Source organism: Cydia amplana, chromosome 15 (genome assembly GCF_948474715.1).
Source record: "Cydia amplana chromosome 15, ilCydAmpl1.1, whole genome shotgun sequence".
Lineage (NCBI taxonomy): Eukaryota > Metazoa > Arthropoda > Insecta > Lepidoptera > Tortricidae > Cydia > Cydia amplana.
Window position 1 is genome coordinate 17,180,216 of NC_086083.1, and position 26,477 is coordinate 17,206,692.

General features: G+C 42.4%; 2 protein-coding genes across 2 annotated transcripts in view; one reads left to right on the forward strand and one right to left on the reverse strand.

Moving 5' to 3' along the window:
- The window catches only part of LOC134654683 (ADP-ribosylation factor GTPase-activating protein 2), a 33,847-nt gene extending 24,531 nt beyond the window's left edge, over positions 1-9,316 (reverse strand). Inside the window, exons 1-6 of the mRNA XM_063510162.1 lie at positions 9,208-9,316; positions 8,940-9,131; positions 8,468-8,599; positions 7,875-7,994; positions 6,169-6,264; positions 4,929-5,164 (exon numbers count right to left, since the gene is read on the reverse strand). Coding sequence (XP_063366232.1) covers positions 4,929-5,164; positions 6,169-6,264; positions 7,875-7,994; positions 8,468-8,599; positions 8,940-9,131; positions 9,208-9,282 — 851 coding nt within the window. The 5' untranslated portion in view covers positions 9,283-9,316. The remainder of the gene's footprint in view (positions 1-4,928; positions 5,165-6,168; positions 6,265-7,874; positions 7,995-8,467; positions 8,600-8,939; positions 9,132-9,207) is intronic.
- Positions 9,317-9,551: 235 nt separating this feature from the next.
- The window catches only part of LOC134654479 (E3 ubiquitin-protein ligase TRIM33), a 31,107-nt gene continuing 14,181 nt past the window's right edge, over positions 9,552-26,477 (forward strand). The window contains exons 1-10 of the mRNA XM_063509920.1: positions 9,552-10,112; positions 10,494-10,510; positions 11,849-12,095; positions 16,885-16,998; positions 17,147-17,258; positions 18,247-18,355; positions 19,489-19,599; positions 22,263-22,411; positions 25,367-25,529; positions 25,817-25,961. Coding sequence (XP_063365990.1) covers positions 9,911-10,112; positions 10,494-10,510; positions 11,849-12,095; positions 16,885-16,998; positions 17,147-17,258; positions 18,247-18,355; positions 19,489-19,599; positions 22,263-22,411; positions 25,367-25,529; positions 25,817-25,961 — 1,369 coding nt within the window. The 5' untranslated portion in view covers positions 9,552-9,910. The remainder of the gene's footprint in view (positions 10,113-10,493; positions 10,511-11,848; positions 12,096-16,884; positions 16,999-17,146; positions 17,259-18,246; positions 18,356-19,488; positions 19,600-22,262; positions 22,412-25,366; positions 25,530-25,816; positions 25,962-26,477) is intronic.

Genomic DNA, 26,477 nt, shown 5'->3' on the forward strand with positions numbered 1-26,477 from the left:
CAAACTCACGTTGCTGTACATGTTTTATTATTGTTGCTTTCGCTTTCCGTATTTCTTGCAGTGTCAGATAACTCGGCCGTTGTTTACGTTTAGGTGTCAATGCTCTCTGTATCCATGCTAATATGTGTATTATTTTTTCTAATGAGCTATGTTTCTGTAATAACTGTTCTATAATGTTTTGATCAGTATTTGAATGTTGTATGACGTTAGAATGAAATGTTTTTTCCTCGTGATCTGTTGTAAATGTTTCTTGTTCAAGGTTTTCTGGCCGGAATGTAGTTAGCCACGTAGGCCCAGTTTTCCATAAGGATTGATCGCTTAGCAGTTGAGATACATACCATCCTCTACTTGCTGCGTCAGCTGGATTCTCCTTTGTGTTTACGTAATGCCATTGTTTCGAGGGCATGATTTCCGTGATCTGTTTGACTCTGTTTGCAACGAAGGGTTTCCAGCGACTTGGTTCTCCTTGAAGCCATCCTAACGCCACCTTTGAGTCTGTCCACCCGTAGGTATTGATCTCACGATTTTCGAAGGCTCGTTTGACTTTACTCATAAGTTTCGCTAGTAAATGCGCACTGCTCAATTCAAGTTTCGGTAATGTTATTTTTGATTTCAATGGTACTAGCTTTGTTTTGGCCGCCACGAGCACTACCTTCTCTTGGTTCTTGACGCGTGCATATATGACACCTGCGTACGCGGCTAGAGATGCGTCGCAGAATCCATGTAACTCGATTACGTCATGTTCGCGGCTATTCAGCCATCTAGGAATCTCATATTCATTAAGCTTGTTGAGGTCTGTTTGCACTTTGTTCCATTCTTTATAAATGTCTTCTGGCACTTCGGAGTTCCATTCCATTTTTGATTTCCACACACTTTGGAAAAGTAATTTCATTTTTGTTACTACTGGCGCTACCCACCCCAATGGGTCGAATACTTTCGAAATTTCTGACAAAAGGATCCTCTTTGTTATTTTGTTGTGTTGTGTCGTCTCATATCGGAAGGTAAAAGTGTCCTTTGTCGGATTCCAGCATATCCCTAGAGTTTTGGGAACGACATCTGATTTAAAATTAAAAATAACGCTGTTTTGTTGGCTGGTCATATCTGTTAATAACTCTGTATTGTTGGCTGACCACTTGCGTAGGTTGAACCCTCCAGTTTTCAATAACTGGTCAAGGTCTTTAATAACGTTCTTCCCTTGTTCTATAGAGTGTACTCCGTGGACTAAGTCGTCCATATAGAAGGATTGTTCTAAGATTCTGGAGGCTTCTGGAAAGTTGTCTCGTTCGTCCTCCGCCAGCTTCTTTAGCGTCATCATTGCAAGAAACGGGCCCGCTTTCATCCCATATGTAATTGTTTTAAGTTCAAATGTTTGTAGGGGTTGTTTAGTGGATTCCCTCCAGATTATCCTTTGTAAACATGCGTCGTCCTCATGAATCAAAATCTGCCGGTACATTTTTTCTATGTCGGCGGTGAACGCATATCTATACTGTCTCCATCTGAGTAATAAAAATTGTAAGTCTTGTTGTAAGTTGGGACCTTTGTACATTAGGTCGTTGAGGGAATATCCTGTAGAAGTTTTCGCTGACGCATTAAATACGACTCTATAGCGTGTAGTTGATGACTCGACGCGCTCAATTCCATGATGTCCTAAGTAACATTCCAGAGTCTTGTTACCGTCAGCTGGCATCATATGTTGCAGCTCAGCGTATTCATTCATAAATGTTTTATAATCCGATGCTAATTTTGGTTGTTTCTCAAACTTTTGTTCTAGATTTCTAAATTGAGCTACGGCTTTTTGTTTAGACAATCCGAGGTTGTTCTCGAAATTTGGTTTCATGGGGAGCCGCACCTGGTATCTTCCATCTTGTTTCCTAACTGTTGTTTCCTGAAAATATTGAATACATGTTACGTCTTCCGCAGATAAATCTTCCTCTTCGGTTACATCTTCTACCTCCCAAAACTGTTGTAATTCCTCTAAGTTGTCTATCACCACGTTACAGTAGAAAGTGTTGCCTGTTTGTTTCGGCTTCCCACTCAAAAGCCATCCGATCCGAGATTGTTGTGCCAGAGGCTGTGTAGCATCTTTGTCTCCAAAATTCTTAATTCCTTCCAAAATAATGTTAGCGTAAACTTCTGCTCCAAATATCATGTCCACTTTTCGACTTATGTTGAACTCCGGGTCCGCTAAGTCAATGTTTTCAATTATGGGCCATGATGGTTTACTAAATGTTTTGTTAGGCAGATCCTTGACAAGGTTGTTTACGATTATTACCTCTGCAATAAATGTGTCGTCGCTATAGTTAGACTTGCATGTTATGTTTATTTTCCCTTTAAAGTTATTTTCTCTCTCACATACTCCGAAAAGCGTTCCCCTGTGTTTTTCTCTCTTGATTCTCAGTAACTGAGCGGCCTTTTCTGTTATTAAAGAAAGCTGACTCCCTGGGTCCACCATCACCCTCATGTTGTAAAAAGATCCGTCAGCACCCATCACTTTCAATTCAGCTGTAGCTAGAAGAGTTTCTAAATGTTCATTTTGTGTTTGTGCCACATGCGCGTTGCTACCTACATGCTCCTTGTTTGCTGACGTCGTGGCTGTGTTGCTTGTTGACTTACTCAATGCGTCATGTAAAATAGTGCTGTGCGCAGCTTGACAGTTGCGACATCTTTTCGTAGAGTTGCACGTTTTTCCATTATGCGAAAACAAGCAATTAAGGCATAATGACAACCTATTTACCGCATTTAATTTTTTATCGTTTGGCATTTGTAGAAAAAACTTGCAATTATAGATTCCGTGGTCACTTTTGCACAATGGGCACTTGAAACCCGATCCGATTGGTTTCGCAATCGCTGCGTAATTCCCATTGCTTTTGTAATTGTTGTTGGATGTATGTACTGGTTTTCGATAAGATGACGAATGTTGTTGAATGTTTGTTGAATGTTGTGTGTTAGGTTTTTGGTGTCCGTCTTGCCTTCTCCGAGCTGACGTTTCTAGTGTTGTAAATTTGCTCTCTAGGAAGTCCAAAAGCTCTTGTAACTTTGGCATATCTCTTGTATTTTTAAGGGATTCTAAATAATCCGTATATGTTTCTGAGTCTAGTTTTTGGCCCAAAATATGAACCAAAATTGGATCCCAGGTTGTTGTATCGATTCCCAGATTCTTGATGGCATTAAAAGTTTCCATAGATACATCATGCAGCCTCTTAATTTGCGCCATAGAATTTTGTTGAATGTTTGGTAAACCGAATAAAATGTTCATATGCGATGTAAAAATCATTCTCTTGTTGTCGTAGCGATGATTGAGTATCTCCCAGCACGTCATATAGTTGTCAGATGTTATTGGTAAATGTTGTATGAGTCTTTCAGCCTCGCCTCTGAGCTTAGCCTTTAAAAATTGCATTTTTTGCGCATTGGACAATGCGGGATTCGCATGTATAGCCTCTACAAATAAATCTTTAAACGATACCCACTGATTATAATTTCCGCTGAAGATTGGTATTTCCAGCTTAGGTGTCGTCTTCTCCCTGTGCGATACTGACCACATCTTAGTGTTAATTGTTTTCTTTAAGTTGTTATATTGTTTTTCGTAGGAAGCAAAACTCTCGTCGTATGTTATGTTTTCACCGTTTAGCTCACTATCGATTTCTAAGTGAAGTGTGTCGATTGCCTCCCACCTGGCGTTTAATGTTTTAAGAGCATCTTCATACTCCCATTTCGCTGTCAACGTTTCTATGTCAATGTTAGCCACTGTTCTTTGAAATGCCCGAAAGTTCGCCTCCTGCTTTCGTAGCGTTTCATCTATCCGACTGTATACCCCATGACTCTTGTACTCCTGTTCGACGGGTCTCTTAGACAAATCTTTGTCCCGCGAGTCTAGCAACTGTTTACTAGTACCCGCTGGTCCCGTTACCTCCTTCGTTTGCTCTCCCCTTACCGTAGTAGGGGTCTTGTTCTTCCACAACTCTTCATTCATCAAGTTCTTACACTCCTTATATACCTCTTCCGTTGTTTCGTAAAGTTGTTCCGTAAAATAAGGATCCGTTCTTGGTGTCTCCGTGTACACCCGGTCGTGGTTAAATTGAAATTCTTTCCATAATTCTTCCAACTTTTTTAATTTCCGCCTAACATACTCCGCGTTGCTTTTCCTTTCCGCTCCATCCTTCTTAAAATTGGTTAAAACAGACTTTATTTCCTCTGCTAAAACGAACTGATTGTTCACGTCCGTCATGTTTCCTCAGTAATAGCTCCCAAAGATTAAATATGGAAAGATCTTACTTGAATATCTCCTGTCGTTTGTGTCACCTGGCCGAATGCTACTGCTGCACTTCGGCTTCTTCTGCTGTTGCTGCTTCCACTGCAAACTGCACCACTCAAATGTTCTGCTAGCTCTTTGCACTTCACTCGCGTATACGTAGCCCGATGGTCCAAGTACTGACGCGCGCGAAGTACTTTTCTCGAAGGACCAAATGTTGAGGATGGTAGCTTGCGGTGGTTGTTGAAAGACCGGAGAGTCTCAGTAAAAATGTTTATTGGTTTACAATGTTACATCAGTTAACTCTAAAATGTTAATATTAATGTTAAATAAATGTTAATAAAATAGTTATTTGTTTTGAATGCACCCGATCGTTAAGAATCCGAAAAGTACACTGATTTGTGCGGAGTAGCGCGGACGGCCGCATCGCCAAACTAAACTGGGTCGCGGGCGCCTGTCACGTGTTCCGTGCATGTGCACTGAACAACCATAATTATGTAAGGTTGTCTGGAAGAGATCGCTTTTTAGCGATAAGGCCGCCTGTTGTTTACCTCTGTCTTCATGTATTATTTGTGTTTCCATGTACATTTGTTCTGAGGTTGTGCAATAAAGAAGATTTGTATTGTACTGTATGTCATTGACATGAAGTGTTAGACGGCCTGTGAGTGTGGGTACATACTGCGAGGTCCCCCTGTGCGCGGCCGCGATCCCGAGCCGGTCGGCCTCCGGCTTGCCGCCGGCGTGGTACGCGAGCCGCAGACTCGCCACCTCCCGCTCGACGCGCTCGAGGCCGGCGGAGGCCTGCGCGTGCGCGGCCTCGGCCTTCAGCTTCTCGGCCAGCACGGCCTCGCGCTCCATGTCCTCGAAGTTGGCGGCGACCTTGGTGGCGCCCAGGCCGCCTTTGCGGGCTCCCAACTGTAAACACACAAACAACACAAGGTTAGCTGACTTGTGGTAGTGGTTATATAGCATAATTTCTAAAATCACATTTCCTAAGTACGAAATTCCTAAAACAGAACATCGAAAATCAAAATGTCTAATGTACGAAATTCCTAAAGACGCATGTCCTAATACACTTTTAATCGAACGATCTCATTTTCGAAAATCAATATTCCTTTGAACACAATACCTAAGGACAATACTTTGTCAATATGTCTAGTGCTCAAAATAGCTACGTTCAAAAAGCCTAATGACAATATATTGAAAATCAATATTTCCGAGAACATTTCCTTATTACCCTAAGTTAACGGAGCCCTTTTCCGGGCTATTTGCTCTTCGGGCATCTGAAGCTACCTAACGAACCTAACCTACCTACCTATTGATTTAGTTTAGTGTGACGTCCGTGAAAACAGTACACTTTGGGGGTAACACCGTAGGGAGGTAGGTAGGTTAGGTTCGTTAGGTAGCTTCAGATGCCCGAAGGGCAAACCACCCAGAAATATGAGCCCTGCGAAGCGGGGCTCCGTCTAGTTAAGATGTAAAGGAAGTTTTTTGAAAATATAGTTGCGTACGTTTTACTCTTTAAGCTAAGGTCAGCTAAACGTAGGACAAATGTCGTTAGAAATTTCGCAGTTTATACGTTTTAAACTTAGGTCAACTGAACGTAGGAAAAAAGATCGTTAGTATTTTCGTGCACTAGCAGTATTATACTTTAGACATTTAAATTGTAGGTTGATTAACCGTAGGACATGTATCTTTAGGAATTTCGTACATTAGACATTTTGATTTTCGATGTTCTGTCTTTAGGAATTTCGTACTTAGGAAATTTGATTTTAGAAATTATTCTACATAACCGTGGTAGTTATGTGATTATCTCTCTCGTTAGATACGTGTGCAGATGATGAAATGGATTTTTGGGTAGGTGATTCTGATCAAAATTTTAATAATTTACAACAACGTCTCAATGGAATCGAACTAACCGTGGTTCGCTTGGGTTGAGGTTTGCGCGCGGTGGCCTGCGCGGGGGACTCCCACAGCCTCTGCCCGGAGCTCAGCGCCTCCGGTTTGTTGTCCACCTGTCGTGCCCGATACAGGAGTTAATCGCCATTACAATTTTGTTTATTAGAAGCGTTACGAATGCGCTCTGCACCGTGTGAAGTAAGAAATACAACTTGATATTTTACCAGTAAGTTTCGGTGAAGGAAAATGTCGTGAGGAAACTGGACCTAATCTCGTGAAAGCTCTCCCATTCGGGTTCGTGTCGGCAAACAAACGGGGCGAACGCCTAGGGAGATAATATTGTCAACAAAAGCCAAGCTTGCTATTTACAAGCCTTGTCTAATTTTGGACATTTAACAACATAAAAAAAATAACCCGTTATACTTCGAAACTTTAGTATGCTCTTCGATATACAGATAAGAAAATTCTAGGTTAACAAGTGAAAAACCTTCCAACAAAAAAGCGGCCAAGTGCGAGTCGGACTCGCCCATGAAGGGTTCCGTACTTAGGCGATTTATGACGTATAAAAAAAAACTACTTACTAGATCTCGTTCAAACCAATTTTCGGTGGAAGTTTACATGGTAATGTACATCATATGTTTTTTTTAGTTTTATCATTCTCTTATTTTAGAAGTTACAGGGGGGGGGGGCCACACATTTTACCACTTTGGAAGTGTCTCTCGCGCAAACTATTCAGTTTAGAAAAAAATGATATTAGAAACCTCAATATCATTTTTGAAGACCTATCCATAGATACCCCACACGTATGGGTTTGATGAAAAAAAAATTTGAGTTTCAGTTCGAAGTATGGGGAACCCCAAAAATTTTTTGTTTTTTTTCTATTTTTGTGTGAAAATCTTAATGCGGTTCACAGAATACATCTAGTTACCAAGTTTCAACAGTATAGTTCTTATAGTTTCGGAGAAAAGTGGCTGTGACATACGGACGGACAGACAGACGGACAGACGGACGGACAGACAGACAGACAGACAGACAGACATGACGAATCTATAAGGGTTCCGTTTTTTGCCATTTGGCTACGGAACCCTAAAAACTGGTTTCTAAATATGCTGTTTACAATTACATGTAAGTTATGCAAATGAGTCACCAGCCTTATCTATAGAGCTTGAGTTAAATGTAAATAAAAGGGCATTAAGTTAACAATTTAGTAATGAGTAATTAAACCGGCACTGCACAGTTTCTAAATTATTAAATAAGTCATTAATTTAACACATAAAATTTATTTTTAAAATCTATTTATGAATTGATAATTTATTATGAAAGGTTTACCTTATTACAATATTTTTTAGATAGTATTCTAAATTGTCAAGCTCCTCCACAGGACAGGCGTTGCCTAATGTGGAGGTCAGTAAAAACTGTACCTTTGTGAATATTCATTAGAAAATAAACATTTTATTATTATTATTTATTATATAACACTTTTTTGTTGTATGATATTGATAAGATTAAGTCAAACAAAAAAAATCGATTACTTATAGTTATGGTCATCGTAAATTGACTATAGGTAAATGCTATTGATTGTAAATCAAAATCTCATCAAAATGTAGCAATCTACACAGCAAAGAACAAAAAACAAATAAAACTGACTCGGGCGTCTACAACTGCAACATAAAAATGGTAATATAAAAATGTAGTGCATAGAGTGGATGGGTGGCAGAGGTGTTACCTGCGGTGCGGCATGCAGGTTAGAGTTAGTGGTGAGCGAGGTGGCGGTGGTCTCGGCAAACCAATCCGACTCTACCTCCTTTGTTTCCTTGACCTCTGCCGGCGCTGGCTCTATGTGGAGCTGGAAAATATAAGTATAGCAATCAATTAGTGGTTTCATTTCATTCCTACTTTCTTAAACACTTTTGTGTTGCATTAAGCAAAACTAGTTGTAATAAGTTCCCATAGTTTAAATCAGTCCAAAGATTTAAAATAACCTATTTTACGGAATTCAAGAATGAGAAGTAAAAAACATTTAATATTAAGTACTTTAAGAAATCTTCTTTTTTAATAAAAATAATTTGAAGCACCCAGAACTAGACGAGTTGTTAATTAGCACTCTTTATAGCTATTAGCTAATTATTAGAACTTAAAATTAGGGAGTTGTTTTGGAAGAAAATTAGATAAAACCAGACAGATATTAACTGAAGTAACTTACTTCTTTAACTTACCCATCTCTAAAATACCACAAAATATCAATTACTAATTCGTTCTTAAACTGCAACTATAGATTTAATGTATTGTGTGTAGATATCAATTATGATAGCATTGTACCTTGGTCCCGTAGGTCTTCATGGCCTGCTCAGACATGGTGCTGAGCTTCTGGCGGTACATCTCGGCCACGCGCGAGCTGTACTTCTGCCGCGCGTCCTCCGTGTTCAGACCGTGTGTGCGGAAGTACTGAGTCTACGGAGAAAATAAATATTGTGTATAGTTCCACTTGAGAACTGGGTGGAAGTACCTAGAATTATATACACGAAGCCATAGACTAGGAATCCTCGAAGCATACATCTTTGACTATAGAATTATTTCAGAATCAAGTGGGGCAAATGTAATGTTAAACAAACAAAAGATTTATGTGTATGTGTCATGACAGATGTAATTTGTTCCAATAATACAAGCAGTTAATCTTTCATGAATATCTCTTATTCTGAGTTGTAATTGTATGCTCAAAATGATATCACTCAGGTTTAATTTCCTTGTAATATAGTAAGTAGCAAGTCATTACGAGGTAGATTAGACATACGGCGTTCGCATTCCCGCCCAGCTGCATGTTACGCAGCTGCTTCCATGTCCAGTTGGTATCGAGCTGCGTGGAGCGCACGAACGTGAGGTGCACGCCGAGGCTGCGGTGCACGGCGGAGCAGTCCAGGCAGATGAACACCCCGTACGTCACCGACGACCACGTAGGGTTCTTCGCGTTGCAGTCGAAACATACCTGCGCCAAGCAAACCACGTCAAAACAGTCACTCAAAACTCATACCCACAATAGTTAGCTGTCGATTTATACGCACTTTATTAGCCTGTATGGCTCGTAATCTTTGAAAAACTGCTTCAATATCGCTTTTACTTGGCCCCGAGTCAGCCATTTTCGACGTGTTGTCACGTAAATGTCAGATGTCAAACTTGTCACCACCACCACGACGAACGATCGGTTCATAGACAAGATTGTTTCGCCACAGAAATAAACCGCTGAACTTACCAACTTTGTTATTTTTTTGTACATAATTTCAATAACAATAATTAATATATTTTCTAATTTAGATGCATCTTCTTAGCTACTCTCAATATCACTTTTATTGTGTTACGCGCTGCTTGAAATGGTTTTTGATATTTATTGTTAATCCATACTTTTTAGCCTTAACGCTCTATCTTGTCTATTAGTAGTTATGGTCGCGATCGCAAGTCAAATGGACGCATGTACTTTTTGAAAAAGATTTTGTTGATAAACTTAACAATAAAGTTATCGGTTTCTCACGGAAAGTAATTACGGGGAGAGGTGAACGCACAGGCGACCAACAATAATTAGTGGTATGCATCGCTGAGGGATAAAGCCGCGTCCTCCGGAAGACTCTCAATCGGCCACATCTCGCAATCACATTAAGCGGTCATTGCTGCAGCCTGCGGAGCTCCAGGCGCTAGTGAAAGTCGGGCTCGTATGGAGCCGTGGAGAAAATGCGTTTAAAGTGAAATCTGCGGTGAAGTGAAGTGTTTTTAATGGATAACGTAAACTTTGACGCGAGCGGCGAGGACATCGAGCGGGCGCTCATGGACCTGGGCCCGCTGCTCGGCGTCGCCATCAAGGAGGAGGCGCCGGACGAGCTCGCAGCGCCCGCGGCGCCCGCCGCTCCGCCCAGCGTGAGTACCGACTCCGCGCTCTCTGGTGCTCTCGCGAGCGACACCTTACATTACAACCTTGGCGATTAGAAAGTCGGATGCGAGCGCTACCGCTTTCTTGTCCTTGACTTCTTTTTCTTAGTTGTAAACCATTAAAGTTTTTACTTTTGTTGGTTTATTTACGACTTAGTGACGACAGACAACAGCTGATTAGTGCATCTGACAGTAGGTATTAATTGATTATGATCTGATGATTAACCTACTACATATCAATCAAGTGTGAAAGTGTTTCAGATAGGCAAAGCAAAAGAATATTTATAAATAAGTTATCTGATAGGTTTCAAAGGGAAGGCTTAGTTCAGAAATAGTAATTTTAATTTTACTAAGTAACTAAGATATTAACTTTTACACAACTGAAAAAGTTTTAGAAAAGTAACAAAATTCATAAATGTCTACTGTTCAGAAGAGTTTGTCTTTTGGGTCTTTTGTAGATTTTTATGAGGGTCTAATAGCTGGGTTTAGAAATTACAGCATCATTAATAAATAATTATTTAATTTCAACCATCAATGCATTAGTTTTTGAATGTGTTTCTATCATAAATAATGATGAATGCTAAAATCAACCAAAACAGGTGCTAGGTATGTGGTGTAGGAGCCACATGCTAGCTGAAGGTACCCCTTTTGCTCTGTACATTCACATCTCACGGCACCTATAAAAAGATGGCCAGGGCCACCACAGTGTGCATTATTTTCTTATCATAAATATAAATAACTTTGTATCCTGTCTGGAGGAAAACTGTGGTATACAGGGTGGATTTCTTTTTGGGTCAGTGAGGGCAGCTACCAGATCCTGTGCTGCTATGAGAAAACGGTCTTAGAAGACCTTCCTTCGATTTCAAATTAATGAAGATTGTCTTTTACAGATTTTGGAAAAAACATACAGGATGCGAGAAAAGGGTCATTTTTGACAAACTTTTATTTTGATGCAATCAATCCCATTCCTATTGAGGATCAAAAGCTTGTATGGAACCAAAAAAAAATCCAGCTAGAAAAGCCACAAATCGAGGAAAACCTTTCCCATACAATTTGTATGAAAATGAAAACTTTTATTTTTCACATGCTATTTTTGTATCCCAATCGATTCCATTTCTATCCAATATCAATAGTTTCCTAGGGGTCAACTTACGGTAATGTACTACAAAGCCACAAATTAATATATTTTTTTTGGTTCCATACAATCTTTTGATCCTCAATAGGAATGGGTTCAATTGGCACCAAAAAAAAGTTTGTTAAAAATGACCTTTTTCTCACACCCTGTATGTATTTTCCAAAATCTGTAACCGGCAATCTCCATCAATTTGAAATTAAGGGAAGGTCTTCTAAGACCAATTTCGCGTAGCTGTACGGGATCTGATAGCTGCCCTCACTGACCTAAAAAGAAAATCCACCCTGTATAACTAATCTACCACCTGAGTAGTTGAGTACCATCAATAATATCTTACAGACAAAGCATGCAAAAATATCTGGTACAACCTTCAACACAGCTGTGAGATCTATTTAATCAAACAGTATAAGGCCAAACCACATTTTGGTTTGTATGAGACATTTGCCAAAAGTGATATAAATAATACACAACTAATCATTAAAACTTTGTAATGATGAAAGATAATATTAAATTCAATTGGTTTGTTTACATCTTTAACCACATTCATTGACCTGTCTGTAGATAATTTATTCAATGTTTGATTATGGAGCATTATGAAGTGGAATCAAACACAAGTTTGTTGCTCCAAAAGGTGACAAAAGCTGTATTGTCAGGTGGTGAGCGCATGCGACGGCGCGGAAGGCGAGCGCGCCTGCGCCGGCGCGGACTCCGGCGAGCGCGCGGACTCGCTGGAGTCCCCGCGCGCCGGGGCCGCGCTGGCGGCCGCGCGCTGCGCGCTCTGCGGCTCCGCGCTGGCGCTCGCGCCAGGCACGCCCAAGCTCATGGAGTGTCTGCACTCGGCGTGCGAGCCCTGCATCAACGCCAAGATCGAGGAGAAGCAGGCCTCGAGGGACTTCTGCGGTGAGTAACCGTGCGAATATCAGAGAGCAGATGCGTTGGGCCGATGACTCGGAGCATCCGAGCGTGGTGCGGTCCTGCGGTCCTGAGCAGGGTTTTTCAGTCCTCACGCGACGCTTTCCTGACGCGAGGCCGAATGACAGGCTGGCGAGTAGAGCTTAGATGCGATTAATAGCCAGGTTTGTTAAGTTGATTGGGTGATCGGTGTCGGCCTCGTTAGTCGTTAAGACCTTCGGCGCTTCCGTGTGACTAGAGCAACGCGGTTATCACACTGATGCGAATTCACACGTCTCCGGTATATGAGCGTGACATGACAACGTTCTGCACGTATATAGCTCGCACACCGGAGCGACATTCGGACCCCAATGTGAAGACCGCCCGAGGTCGAGATCGGACACAGCCGCTGCACAAGACGTGCAACGCCGCTGTACTGCTATATACAGGAAAAACATGATAAATACATTCATAACAAGTACCAACTTAAATTTTAATATTGTGCACGTCTATATATGTGCGTATACCACGTTCAGATTGATTAATTTGTTTCCGCACTTTCTACGCATCTCCTTCAGTTTATTTTCACTTATCTAATCTTTCCAATTAAAAGATTACATAAGTAGGCTAATTGAAATATTTGAATAACAACAACACAATATGTTTAATCAAATCCTCACATTGCAAATCGTAAAATTTCCAATTTCCCCTTATCTAAGATTCGTTATTCGTTACCCGCTGCAACCCGAAGAATATCACAACACATAATTTGAATAATCCTAAAGGTTCCGTCACATGCGCGTGTTCCGGGCGGGGCGTGAGCGGGGCGCGCCGCTTCACTACATAATATAAAACAAACTCGCTTCCCGCTGTCTGTCTGTATGTGTGCTTAGATCTTTAAAACTACGTAACGGATTTTGATGCGGTTTTTTTAAATAGATAGAGTGATTCAAGAGGAAGGTTTATGTATAATTTGTTAACTCGTGCGAAGCCGGGGCGGGTCGCTAGTTTACATATAAAACGCTCACGCTCCGCTCACGCCCCGTCCGGAAAACGCGCCTGTGTGAAGGAACCTTAAATGTCCAAAATGTTTTCGGACCGCCCTGACAGCAGGACCCTGACCCTGACCTATAATGATATTATTTAAAATATATCAGAAAATGTGCTGCTTGTTGTACCTGACATCGACCAAAGTGTTAACTAACAATTCCTTAATCTAATTGCCGAGACATAAGGTCATGTTAACTCTAAGAGTCACACTAACTCAGCGGCCGCCATGCAATCCAATGACGCTCTCATTTTAAAACTACATGCTGAAATAACATTAAACTAGGCATGAACATTAGAGTAACGTTTATCTATGTCTGGTATTCGTTTTCGTTGCTAGAAATTATAAAACATTTAGAAAATAGAGCAAGTTAGAATAGAAGTTGCACTCGCAAACCTTCTACTCGCGTATTGGTACGTGCATACATCAGTGTTACGAAACGTTCGGTGGCAGATTACTGCATGATCGCGTAAAACTGCACGTGCCAAAATGAAATGTAATTTCAACTACATGTCTACATTCCTATTATCAATCTCACGTCGTTATGTCGCTCGTCTATGAATGTTGCAATCAACGACGAAGGAATGGATGCGAGGGGCAAGGCAAAAAGTAGCTAGTAGCTACCGCATAATAGGGTAAGAGCCGTTTCACATTAGCGATTTTTTCCGCGCGTGTGTGTGTCGTTTCGGCTTTACGCGCTTACACGCGGGCGATATTTGTTACATTTGGTCTATACGCGCCTACACGCGCTTCCAAACCAAGTTTATAGGCGCGTATAAACGTAAAATAGTCTAGAACCGCCCCACGAGACCGTACGCAGTCATCAGCAGAAGTTTCTAATCGGGCGAGAAGCTTTTATTAACTTTTTTAATGTCAAGCAAGTAAACGCGCGTGCAGACCTTCCCCTACCCGTCAGCTAATTTTGCTGATATAGTTATCAGATATACTGTGCTCCTCAGATCAACACAGCCCCAAACTAAGCAACCACATAGTAATAATAAGGTCGCGCGCCGTACGGAACGCTTCCGTTTCCGCACCGCTTTCGCTTTCCCAGCCTCTACATCACTCTACGCTACATTATACGGATGGGCTGACTGACTGTAGAGAACATTTACGATTGTAGAGTTCACAATCCTGTCGCACATACGATACGTCTCATACGTCAAAATAGGTTGGGGAGTAAATAGGATAGCATAATTCCTGCCATACCTACTTGACTGATTTGCCCGCCAGAAAGATCTGACGAACAAATCTGTAAGCATAGTAGGTAGGTATCCTTTAACTTTCGTCCACTGACACCCTATGTTGGCAAATCGTAATAATCATAACTAAAAATATGACGTAAATTGATTTACTTTTTTGCAATGCGAATAAAATAAAGAATATACAAACCGGTTTGCCACGAGCAGGAGACGCGCAAGAGCGACCTGAGCCTACTTTTAATGTAGTCCGCTGGTTCACTGACCGGTTTAACTTTATAATCATATTATTGACTTGAACTTTGTAGTTCGAAACTTTAACCCAACAACGGGGTTTTCGCCTAAATTCTCTGTATTCGGTTAAAAATATTGGCTTTTCCGAAAGGGCCTTTCCAACTTAAGGTGTAGGTATAGGTACCTATTATAGTCAGTCAGTATCAGTACTTTGTCTAAAAGTCTTCTAGAAATCGATTTTCGAATCGAATCGATAAGCATAATATCTAACGAATTATTAGAAAACGTTTAAAAATGTCACAATCCAGAGTTGACTTTGAACTGCTCTAAATTGAAAAAGACTGAATGGACTGAATGGATTAATCTCAATATTGTACGTCAACGATACCCCACCCCATTGGATTAACGTGAAAAAAAAATGTAGTTGTTATATAAAATATAAATTTAAAAAAATTGTAGTTGTTATTTTACCGTTCTGTAGCCATGCATGAACTATGTATCCATGCCAAATTGCAGCTTTCTAGCACTAACGATCACGGAGCTAAGCTGAGGACACGGACAGACGGACATGGAAACTTAGCGTTGGCCCTGTCGACTGCGGACCCCTAAAAACATAAGTTGCTTATAAAATGACTTGTACGGTCACAGACTTATTGTAGATCCATATTCCATCTAGGGTTCAAGGTAATTTAGTTGTCAATACTAACGGTATGAAATGTCCAATGTAAAGTAATTACTGTACTATCTTTGACACTCTTAATCGACCATTATTGAATCTTATTGCATTGACATAAAGTTTACAAAAGGTCAGTTAAATGTTGTTCTTTGTAAGTCACGTCCAATTCCGACGTTCGGCCTTCGTTTTAGTTTATATCTTAGTCGTGCGATAAAGTCTGCGGTTTTGTTCTGCGGCTGCCTTTTTATGCACACCTGCGCCTGCGCCCGACCCGGGATAGTCGGTCAACAAACTGGCTAAAATCGTTCACGCAGAGAACTGACAATGCGCAATTGTCACTTATAAGTGTTGCTATTAGTACAGTCGCCATCAGTTATGTAGTAACCGTCTGACAATCACAGCCTTGTAGTGATTTAACTGTACAGAATTGGACTACCATCGTTATATTTTAACTTTTTTTAACCCTTACCGCAATAACATTGAGGTCACTCAATGGTCAGTAAAGATTGTTATTGTTAATATGCAGTACATGCAGTACGTGTCATTTGTCTTAATTAACTTGCATTCACGTTGCGTCGTTAACATTGCACACGGTGCATATTTAACTGACTATGATTTTAGTCATCATGTTTGTTGCTTATAATGAAGTTTAAATCGATTCGTGTTTGTTACCCGGATGATATGGTTTGACGATAAACACGGAATATGGCCATAGAAACTTTAACAGACCAACACAATGCCGCTGAGCTATAAGACAGTTAATTATCTTATAGACAATCAAATATAAACATTACTCAGTAATGTTTCCATTCAGCAATCTGAATTTAGTAATGTTTAAATCGCGCTTTTAATATGACAAAAAATTGTCCCTGGACCTTTCTTCACATGCACGCCACCCACACACTCACACACCAAACACGCACACATGCGGCAGATTTAAACCAAGTTATGCCTTATCAGTACTTACCAGCCGGTTAGTACAGCGTCTTGGTTTCACAATCTGATCGGAAATTTAATTAGTTTCCTATCGCGTTATATTCTGAACTGGTTTCGTGATGTACCTATGGTTGCAGATTACTAAAATAAGATAGGAGAACAAGACTTGGCCCAGGGGCCAACCTGGGTGGCTCCACTTTTTAAATCCATCCTTGGATCCTAAGGACCAATCCTGTCAAAGGAAATCTCTTGTTCACGCAACGCCGTCTTTGACCTTTTTATGCTCTGAGGACACTCGACTAATAGTATTGTTTTAAATCAATGACGCGTTAAGAGGAAATGGTGCTTTAAGAGGAAAAAGGATTATTATAATTTATCTATTTTATGTTGTAGGACGGGCCTTCATACGATAGGCTATGATAGGCAGTGAGATAATAGCGGTGTAACCGAATAAGAAACTAAAATAGATATAAATATCATACACTAAAAGAAAAGTGACAAAGGCCTCCAGCTGCGGAGGCCGGATTCGAACCGGCGCCTTCAGCTATCGCGGCTAACGCCCTGGACCGGTGGTACCCGTCCCGATTTCTCGACTATAGAAAGACTAGGCGTTTTTTCTTTGGTTGTAACCTGTTTAGGTCTACTGGTGAATTGTTTTGTTACCGATTATATTTTATAAATAGTAACGCTATTATTGTATTGCAGGTGGCGACCGCATCACAGTGCAGTGCCCGGTGTGTCGCCTGCAGTGCCAGCCCGCCAACATGATCGACCAGCGCTTCGTGTTGGAGAAGCTGTGTCCGGACACGCCACCCGCAGGTACCTCACTCACATTCAGCCTATATCGCTGTAAGTGGAAGCGAGACGCCGGATCGCGTCGTCTTTAAAACAGGGACGCGATAATAATAAAACCCGAGATGGCTCAGTTATCACAAAGCCCGATACTAATGTATGAGTATTATTACAGCGGCAGAGCGCGACCAGCACTGCAGCAGCTGCGAGGAGCCGGAGCCAGCCACCAGTTACTGTACGGACTGCGCAGAGTTCATCTGTGACAGCTGCGTGCAGGCCCACCAACGGTTGGTACTCAATTATATACGTACCCCCCCAAGTACACCTTTTTGACATTAGTGGTCTGCAGGAACAGACTGAGCTGAAGACTTAACTCCCATGGCTCTGCCATTAAAAAAAACTAAATCGACATAAAAACCTCCATATAATTATCGAAGCTGCTCACAAAAGTTCATGAGAATCGCTTGAGAAATGCGTTCTGTAGAGAAGGTTTGCCGAAGGTGATACGGAGACGATTGTTCGACGGTCTACTTAGATTGGGGTAACTTAGAAAGAAAGCCATATTTAATTACACAAACGCTATGTCCGCGATATAGTTTCATTGTTTTAACGTTAAATTTCGAAGTTTCAGCCCCGTTTGTGTAATTAAATATGTATGTGTATACAAAAGGCGAGAGTTTCAAGTGTTAAATGGCAAGTATCTATAAAACCAGAAGCAATTCATACCAAGGCATCTTATTTACTGTTGCCACAGTAGAAAGTGCTTCTAGTTTAGTAGATATTTTCCAGCTTCAAAATTACCCCGTTTTCGAAGTTACCCCAATGCACCTTAATAGAGGTCAAGGTGCAATGTAAAATCAATAAGATTGTTTCCTCTATCAATAACATTAACTTTGAAATTATTCCATTGTTTGAAGTCAACTGGTGCAATAGTTACCTATTACCTTGTACCAATGGACGAGCAACTTACTCTAATTTACTTCTGCGTCTTACTACGAAATAATACGAGCAGTTAGCGATATTTTAGCCAGATTTGAAGGCGCCAATGTATACAGGGCCTTTTCTAAAATAAATATTGAAAACCCGATTCTCACGGATCCTGGTGTTTTTGGGTTCTTTCAACTCAGAATCACTAGATATGTGGTTGGTTTGATGTTGCTTATGTAATAATTATGTATATAGGCGACGATAGCCACTTCACGTTAGGTAGCTGGTCTATTCATAGCTGACTAATACATTCAAAAAAAAAACTTAATTCGTAAATAATGTTGGCAGGTTAAAGATCACAAAAGACCACACAATCAAGAGCAAGGACGAGGCGATACAAGAGCAGCAGGCCGCGCAGCCCGCCGCGCACGACATGTTCTGCGCGGAACACCCACAGGTAACATGTTCTTTTCACCTCAGCAGCTCGAACAAGAGTACTTTGCTACTTAAAAACAGTGAGCAAAATCGCATTTTGCTCACTGAGTGAGACAAAATGAGAAAAATGCGATTTTGCTCACTCAGTGAGCAAAATTCGATTTTGCTCACTGTTTTTAAGTAGCAAAGTACCCTTGTTCGAGCTGCTGAGGTGAAATAGTTATTTGTACAACAAGAGATCAAAGTTTGATATTTCTTCGAGTGCTTATTTTGAGTCCCGTGCAAGCGAAAGATTCTACATTTTTTAATTTAGAATCTTGAGCGTAGTAAGGGACTCAAAAGCGCACGAGATGTAAATAACTTTGATCTCGTGTAGTTCACAAAACTTTTCACCTCAGCAGTGAGAACATATTAGAGAACCCGAAAAATGTATTCCTTCTTCATCACTTACCTCTATTCACTCATGTTTTCTTAAGATATACCAACAATTAAGTTTTCACCTCAGCAGCTCGAACAAGGGTACTTTGCTACTTAAAAACAGTGAGCAAAATCGCATTTTGCTCACTGAGTGAGACAAAATGAGAAAAATGCGATTTTGCTCACTCAGTGAGCACTCGCTTGCACGGGACTCAAAATAAGCACTCGAAGAAATATCAAACTTTGATCTCTTGTTGTACAAATAACTATTCTTTCTGCTCAGTGTCACGAGTGTTTCCGTACGTGGACGTGGACGTTTCCATCAGGCGGACGTGGTCGAATGCGCTGCTCGCTAGCAGTTAGCGATCCTTTCGCAAATTATGTGGCTTCATGAACTTCAAGATTAATTAATAAATAAATCATTTGAATCAGACCAAGTTTCTTAATAACTATGTCAGTGGCACAATACAAAAAATTTAAACCATTTGTTTGTTTAAACGTTTAGAATAGAATAACCACGTTAATGCCTAAACCAGCGGTCGGCAACCCGCGGCCTGCGGGCCGCGTGCGGCCCGTGAACCTGTCACTTGCGGCCCGCGAGCCTCCCTGGCTATTTTGTATGTAATATTGACAAACGACAATGTCTGATAAAGTCATAAATATTAACAAAGTGCGGCCTAAAAGGTTGCTGACCGCTGACGTAAAGCCTAAACCATGACAATTTCATATTGATTTCAGGAACGGCTAAGCCTGTTCTGCGAGACGTGCGACCGCCTGACGTGCCGCGACTGTCAGCTGCAGCACCACCGCGACCACAAGTACCAGTTCAGCACGGAGATGGCCCAGCAGGTATGTCACCACTCCATCATCAGCTGAGCCTGTCCTGACACGACCGCCACACGTGCCGCCACTGCCAGCTGCAGCACCACCGCGACCACAAGTACCAGTTCAGCACGGAGATGGCCCAGCAGGTATGTCACCACCCCATCATCAGCTGAGCCTGTCCTGACACGACCGCCACACGTGCCGCCACTGCCAGCTGCAGCACCACCGCGACCACAAGTACCAGTTCAGCACGGAGATGGCCCAGCAGGTATGTCACCACTCCATCATCAGCTGAGCCTGTCCTGACACGACCGCCACACGTGCCGCCACTGCCAGCTGCAGCACCACCGCGACCACAAGTACCAGTTCAGCACGGAGATGGCCCAGCAGGTATGTCACCACTCCATCATCAGCTGAGCCTGTCCTGACACGACCGCCACACGTGCCGCCACTGCCAGCTGCAGCACCACCGCGACCACAAGTACCAGTTCAGCACGGAGATGGCCCAGCAGGTATGTCACCACTCCATCATCAGCTGAGCCTGTCCTGACACGACCGCCACACGTGCCGCCACTGCCAGCTGCAGCACCACCGCGACCACAAGTACCAGTTCAGCACGGAGATGGCCCAGCAGGTATGTCACCACTCCATCATCAGCTGAGCCTGTCCTGACACGACCGCCACACGTGCCGCCACTGCCAGCTGCAGCACCACCGCGACCACAAGTACCAGTTCAGCACGGAGATGGCCCAGCAGGTATGTCACCACCCCATCATCAGCTGAGCCTGTCCTGACACGACCGCCACACGTGCCGCCACTGCCAGCTGCAGCACCACCGCGACCACAAGTACCAGTTCAGCACGGAGATGGCCCAGCAGGTATGTCACCACTCCATCATCAGCTGAGCCTGTCCTGACACGACCGCCACACGTGCCGCCACTGCCAGCTGCAGCACCACCGCGACCACAAGTACCAGTTCAGCACGGAGATGGCCCAGCAGGTATGTCACCACTCCATCATCAGCTGAGCCTGTCCTGACACGACCGCCACACGTGCCGCCACTGCCAGCTGCAGCACCACCGCGACCACAAGTACCAGTTCAGCACGGAGATGGCCCAGCAGGTATGTCACCACTCCATCATCAGCTGAGCCTGTCCTGACACGACCGCCACACGTGCCGCCACTGCCAGCTGCAGCACCACCGCGACCACAAGTACCAGTTCAGCACGGAGATGGCCCAGCAGGTATGTCACCACTCCATCATCAGCTGAGCCTGTCCTGACACGACCGCCACACGTGCCGCCACTGCCAGCTGCAGCACCACCGCGACCACAAGTACCAGTTCAGCACGGAGATGGCCCAGCAGGTATGTCACCACTCCATCATCAGCTGAGCCTGTCCTGACACGACCGCCACACGTGCCGCCACTGCCAGCTGCAGCACCACCGCGACCACAAGTACCAGTTCAGCACGGAGATGGCCCAGCAGGTATGTCACCACCCCATCATCAGCTGAGCCTGTCCTGACACGACCGCCACACGTGCCGCCACTGCCAGCTGCAGCACCACCGCGACCACAAGTACCAGTTCAGCACGGAGATGGCCCAGCAGGTATGTCACCACTCCATCATCAGCTGAGCCTGTCCTGACACGACCGCCACACGTGCCGCCACTGCCAGCTGCAGCACCACCGCGACCACAAGTACCAGTTCAGCACGGAGATGGCCCAGCAGGTATGTCACCACTCCATCATCAGCTGAGCCTGTCCTGACACGACCGCCACACGTGCCGCCACTGCCAGCTGCAGCACCACCGCGACCACAAGTACCAGTTCAGCACGGAGATGGCCCAGCAGGTATGTCACCACTCCATCATCAGCTGAGCCTGTCCTGACACGACCGCCACACGTGCCGCCACTGCCAGCTGCAGCACCACCGCGACCACAAGTACCAGTTCAGCACGGAGATGGCCCAGCAGGTATGTCACCACTCCATCATCAGCTGAGCCTGTCCTGACACGACCGCCACACGTGCCGCCACTGCCAGCTGCAGCACCACCGCGACCACAAGTACCAGTTCAGCACGGAGATGGCCCAGCAGGTATGTCACCACTCCATCATCAGCTGAGCCTGTCCTGACACGACCGCCACACGTGCCGCCACTGCCAGCTGCAGCACCACCGCGACCACAAGTACCAGTTCAGCACGGAGATGGCCCAGCAGGTATGTCACCACTCCATCATCAGCTGAGCCTGTCCTGACACGACCGCCACACGTGCCGCGCCTGCCAGCTGCAGCACCACCGCGACCACAAGTACCAGTTCAGCACGGAGATGGCCCAGCAGGTATGTCATTATCTTCAAGAGAAATATCAAATTTGAAACATTTCAAAGCCCTCAGAGCGGTCATCAAGGCGTCCGCGACGCCTCGGCGTCTACGAACTAACTGCTCAATGTGGTAAGGGTGCGTACCGGGCACTACGGCCTGAATAAGTATATGCATAACTAGGGGAAAACGTAGCACAGGGCGGCGTACTCTGCTTAGACGCAGAGGAGACGCACTTGCACATCCTTCTTGTTTTTTTGCGATTTACTATGGGTTTAAACCAAATTCCATAGAACAAAACTCCTTTCCTTTGACAGTTGCCATCTCCATAGTGTCGGTGTTACTGTGTTTATTGTTGTTTGCAGGCTCGGGCGCACATAGCGTCGCTGCTGTCCGAGGTGTCGTACAAGCGCGTGCTGCTCGGCTCGGCCATGAAGGTGATCCGCGAGAGGCAGGTGCTCATCGCCGACAAGAAGAAGGCGCTGGTGCACGAGATCACGCAGACCGTCGTCAAGTGAGTACCTACCTACTACCAACCGACCAATCTCATACAATCTCGGAGTAATAATCCAATATGGAGTGGTGACACGCACTAATTTCTATGTGAAAAATTCTGCCGTTTTCGGCGCGGGGGGCGAGGAACGCACACAAATAATGTAAACACTAATGCATTTTTTGCATGCGTCGCTACACACGCACACGACAAAATTAACAAACACTAGCATAAACTATATTCACACAAATACAAGAACAAACACAGACAACCCTGTCCGTGAACGAGATGATGTCAGTTCTAAGTAAACGTAGAAGTGCGAGGGACTTGTCGATAATATTGTCGATATTTTATTGACTGAATTTTAACTGTCTGCTTTAGTCAATTATAACCATCAAAAACATTACATGTAAAAAGGTGCAAGTCTCGCAACGCTTCTACTACAAAAAAGTTTTGAGATGTAATGCTAATTTGAAACCAAGTCGGTTATTTTAATCAGTGCCAGGGGGTGTTAAAACCGTATCAATAAGATATCTTTAATTTGTAATACATATAATGACTTGGCCATCGCACGGCTGCATATTGACAAAAGGATCATCGTCACCTATTAAAAATAATTCTAATTGAACATAACGCTAGCGCTAATTGCAGTTTGAGCATTACACATATTTACGAGTACGGTACGAGTAAAGCATTATGTGCGATTGCCAAGTCATTATATGTATTACAAATTAAAGATATCTTATTGATACGGTTTTAACACCCCCTGGCACTGATTAAAATAACCGACTTGGTTTCACATTACATCTCAAAACTTTTTTGTAGTAAAAGCGTTGCGAGACTTGCGCCTTTTTACATGTAATGTTTTTGATGGGATCTCATCTCTTTTTGTAGACAGTCCTTCTTTCGGGTACTCATACCCATACTATGTATGCACATATCATAGCTAAACACATCTTTATTCATACTCACATCGTACATACATCGTAGTGTACCTTTACCTACTATTTGTAGGAACTGCAACAGTAACTTTGTAATAGCATATATTTATATGGAATTACAAACTTACTTATGCAGTTCTTAGATATTTAAAACGTGACTGATATTGCAATATTTTTAGGTTTTCGATGGCTTGGTAAGCTGAAAACTACTTATGTTTAAAATGTATTGCATCTTTTGGAAATCTAAAAAAATAAATCAAAAAAACAATATATTTATAATGTTCATATATATTTTATCGATATTGGTTTTTATGGTGCCCCATCACTAACTATGGTAGAGTGATACCAGAGTAATAAATTAAAAGTGCCTATTTATGGAAAATGACGGCAGTAAATACCTTAAAATAAATAAATTACAATACAAACATTGGACATGTCAAATAAAAAATATACGATAGAAACTAAGACAAAAATTAATTTTCAAACAGTAGTAGGGTAGGTGCGTTAGTTTTCGTCCAGCTCTAGTTTTCGTCCACTTGACGAAATTGAATATAAATCTACATTGCTGCACAAATTTGGACTTAATGCAATCCTTAATGTCGAGACAATAAATCTATCTACATAAAAAATGTATTTGGCAAGTAGCAAATTAAATATCAAATATGTTATTTGCTAATCTGTCATGTCGACGAAAACTAGAGACTAGAGCATGGACGGAAACTAGCACAATGACCCTATATCGGTAATATCACGTTATTTATGATTTATACTATTTATTTCATTGAATGGATTATGTTGATATAAAAATAAGGTGTTATATAAATTAAATTATACAACAATAACCAACGCAAATTAGAAGTTAGGTATACCTAATGAATATTTAGAAAGTCTTCTTTAAATTTTACCCTAAATTAGATCTAGTACCATGAAGTGGTATCACTTTCAGATTGACAATGTTTTTTAGTTTTTTGCTAAATTAGTGCACTATTTCATAATATTTAGATGTAATAGTACTTACATATGAAAAGAAACGTGTTTCTTAAGTACGCTAGATGTTTCCGATCGGTTTTTACAGGAGAAAACGCTACAATTCGGCATTTTCTGCTCCTAATATTCCGCTTAGACTGACGTTTGCTGAATGGCGTATGACGTATGGCAACTAGTTTTATATAACCTCCTTGACCGGCGGCCGCCGACTATTGGCAGAGGGGAACGCCTGTTAATGGCGGTTCCTGTTGGTTTATTATTCCGAGCATACAATGTATCCACGGGTATCATTCGGTGGCCCTCAAGTAATAAGGGGTGTAGAATAGTAGTCATTCCAAAATTGTATATTAAGGTAAGGAGATACTAAAGTCGAGTTTGTATAGGTATATACAGGATGGCCCATTTAGATCGGTCAGTATGGGAAAATCTGAAAATATAAGACATACGACGATCTCTTCTTAGGAACCATGTCATCGATTTTAGTAACAAGAAAAACTGCATTCATACATTTAAATTTTTTTAATGTAAAATGTATTGAAAAAAATGGTGGCCATTTCGAAAACATACTAAAATAAATTAAAGGATATGAATACAATGCATTTTATTCATTTCGGACATCATGTTTCATAGTAACATTTACTGCTTAAGACCTACACAATCGATATCTAAATAGAAATAATTTTAGATATTTTTTTTCAAAACGTCCGGGTTCGATTCCCGAGCTGAGTACACATTTTTTTTATTGTATGAATGCAGTTTTTCTTGTTACTAAAATCGATGACATGGTTCCTAAGAAGAGATCGTCGTATGTCTTATAGTTTAAGATTTTCCCATACTGACCGATCTAAATGGGCCACCCTGTATAATCTACATATACTAGAAATAACATTGAGTGGGTGGGGATTCTAACTGGGTGACTAGGGTTTGCAATCCGGATCCGGAATGTATGAAATTATCCGGATCTAGATCCGGATTCGCGGATCTTCCCATACATTTCGGATCCGTCGTGCAAACCCTATGGGTGACTTATAGATCTTTTTGTTCACAGACTAACGAATGCGATAAACACGCGCGGTAAGCAGCTGGTACTGCGACTAAACGAAGTGTGCGACGGCAAACAACGCACGCTGAGCGAGAAGAAAGATGCGCTAGAGCAGCTCGCCAATATCACGGACCACTGCGTAGAATTCGTCAGCGCTGCGCTGCAGCAGGTTTGTTGTACCCGGTACACTGATCATCAGTGGACCTTGTGTCTGTGACAATAAGGTTTACGATCAGTCAACACTGTGGACGATGGTTCTGACCCTGAACCAAGTGTGCGACGAGCAACGGACGCTGAGAAAGATGCGCTTGAACAGCTCTCCGCAGAACAGGTTTGTGGCTCTGACCATAAGTGGACCTTATGTCTGTGCAATAAGGTTTACGAAGTTCACAACCATTCCACAGTTTTCATATACTGACTATAGACATAGTAGGTAATGGTGTTGTTTGTTTTCAGGGCAGCGACACAGCGGTCCTATACAGTAAGCGCGCTGTGTGTGCACACTTGCAGCGCATCAAAAGCCGGCGCGCGGACATCCCCAACCCCGAGATACCTGTTCGGATCGCACTGGCCTTGGACAAGCTGCCCGATCTCGTTAAAGGTATGCCGTTTTATTTTGGAAGCAATTATCTTACGTAGTTAACAAACACTTCACAATTTTGTTGGTAATGTTTCAGAACGCAGTCGAAGTAATAAGTAAAAAGTTTAATATGGCACCCATTCTTCGATTTGAATTTGTGTTTTCAATGAAAATAGTTTTTGACCAAATTAAAAATTTCCAACGAGCACATTTTTAATTAGTTATTTTTTTTTAATTGATTCTCGATTTCAATTCAATTGTCAGAAAGATGATCATCCACCCATCTTCATCAAGTCGGGATCTGATTATAGGATTTCTTTAAACATCCTGTGGATTATTTTAAGAACTCTAGCTTTAAATTTTAATTTTATAACGCAGTGACATGTATAGATAAATGCCATACGATAAATTAATTTAAGCATCCGTATCGAAAGAATTCTCGTACCTAATTGGTATTGAATGAAATGGAAGTGGGTGTAGAATAGAGATGCAACGGATAGTTGTTTGGCCGGATACCGGATACCGGATATCCGGCCG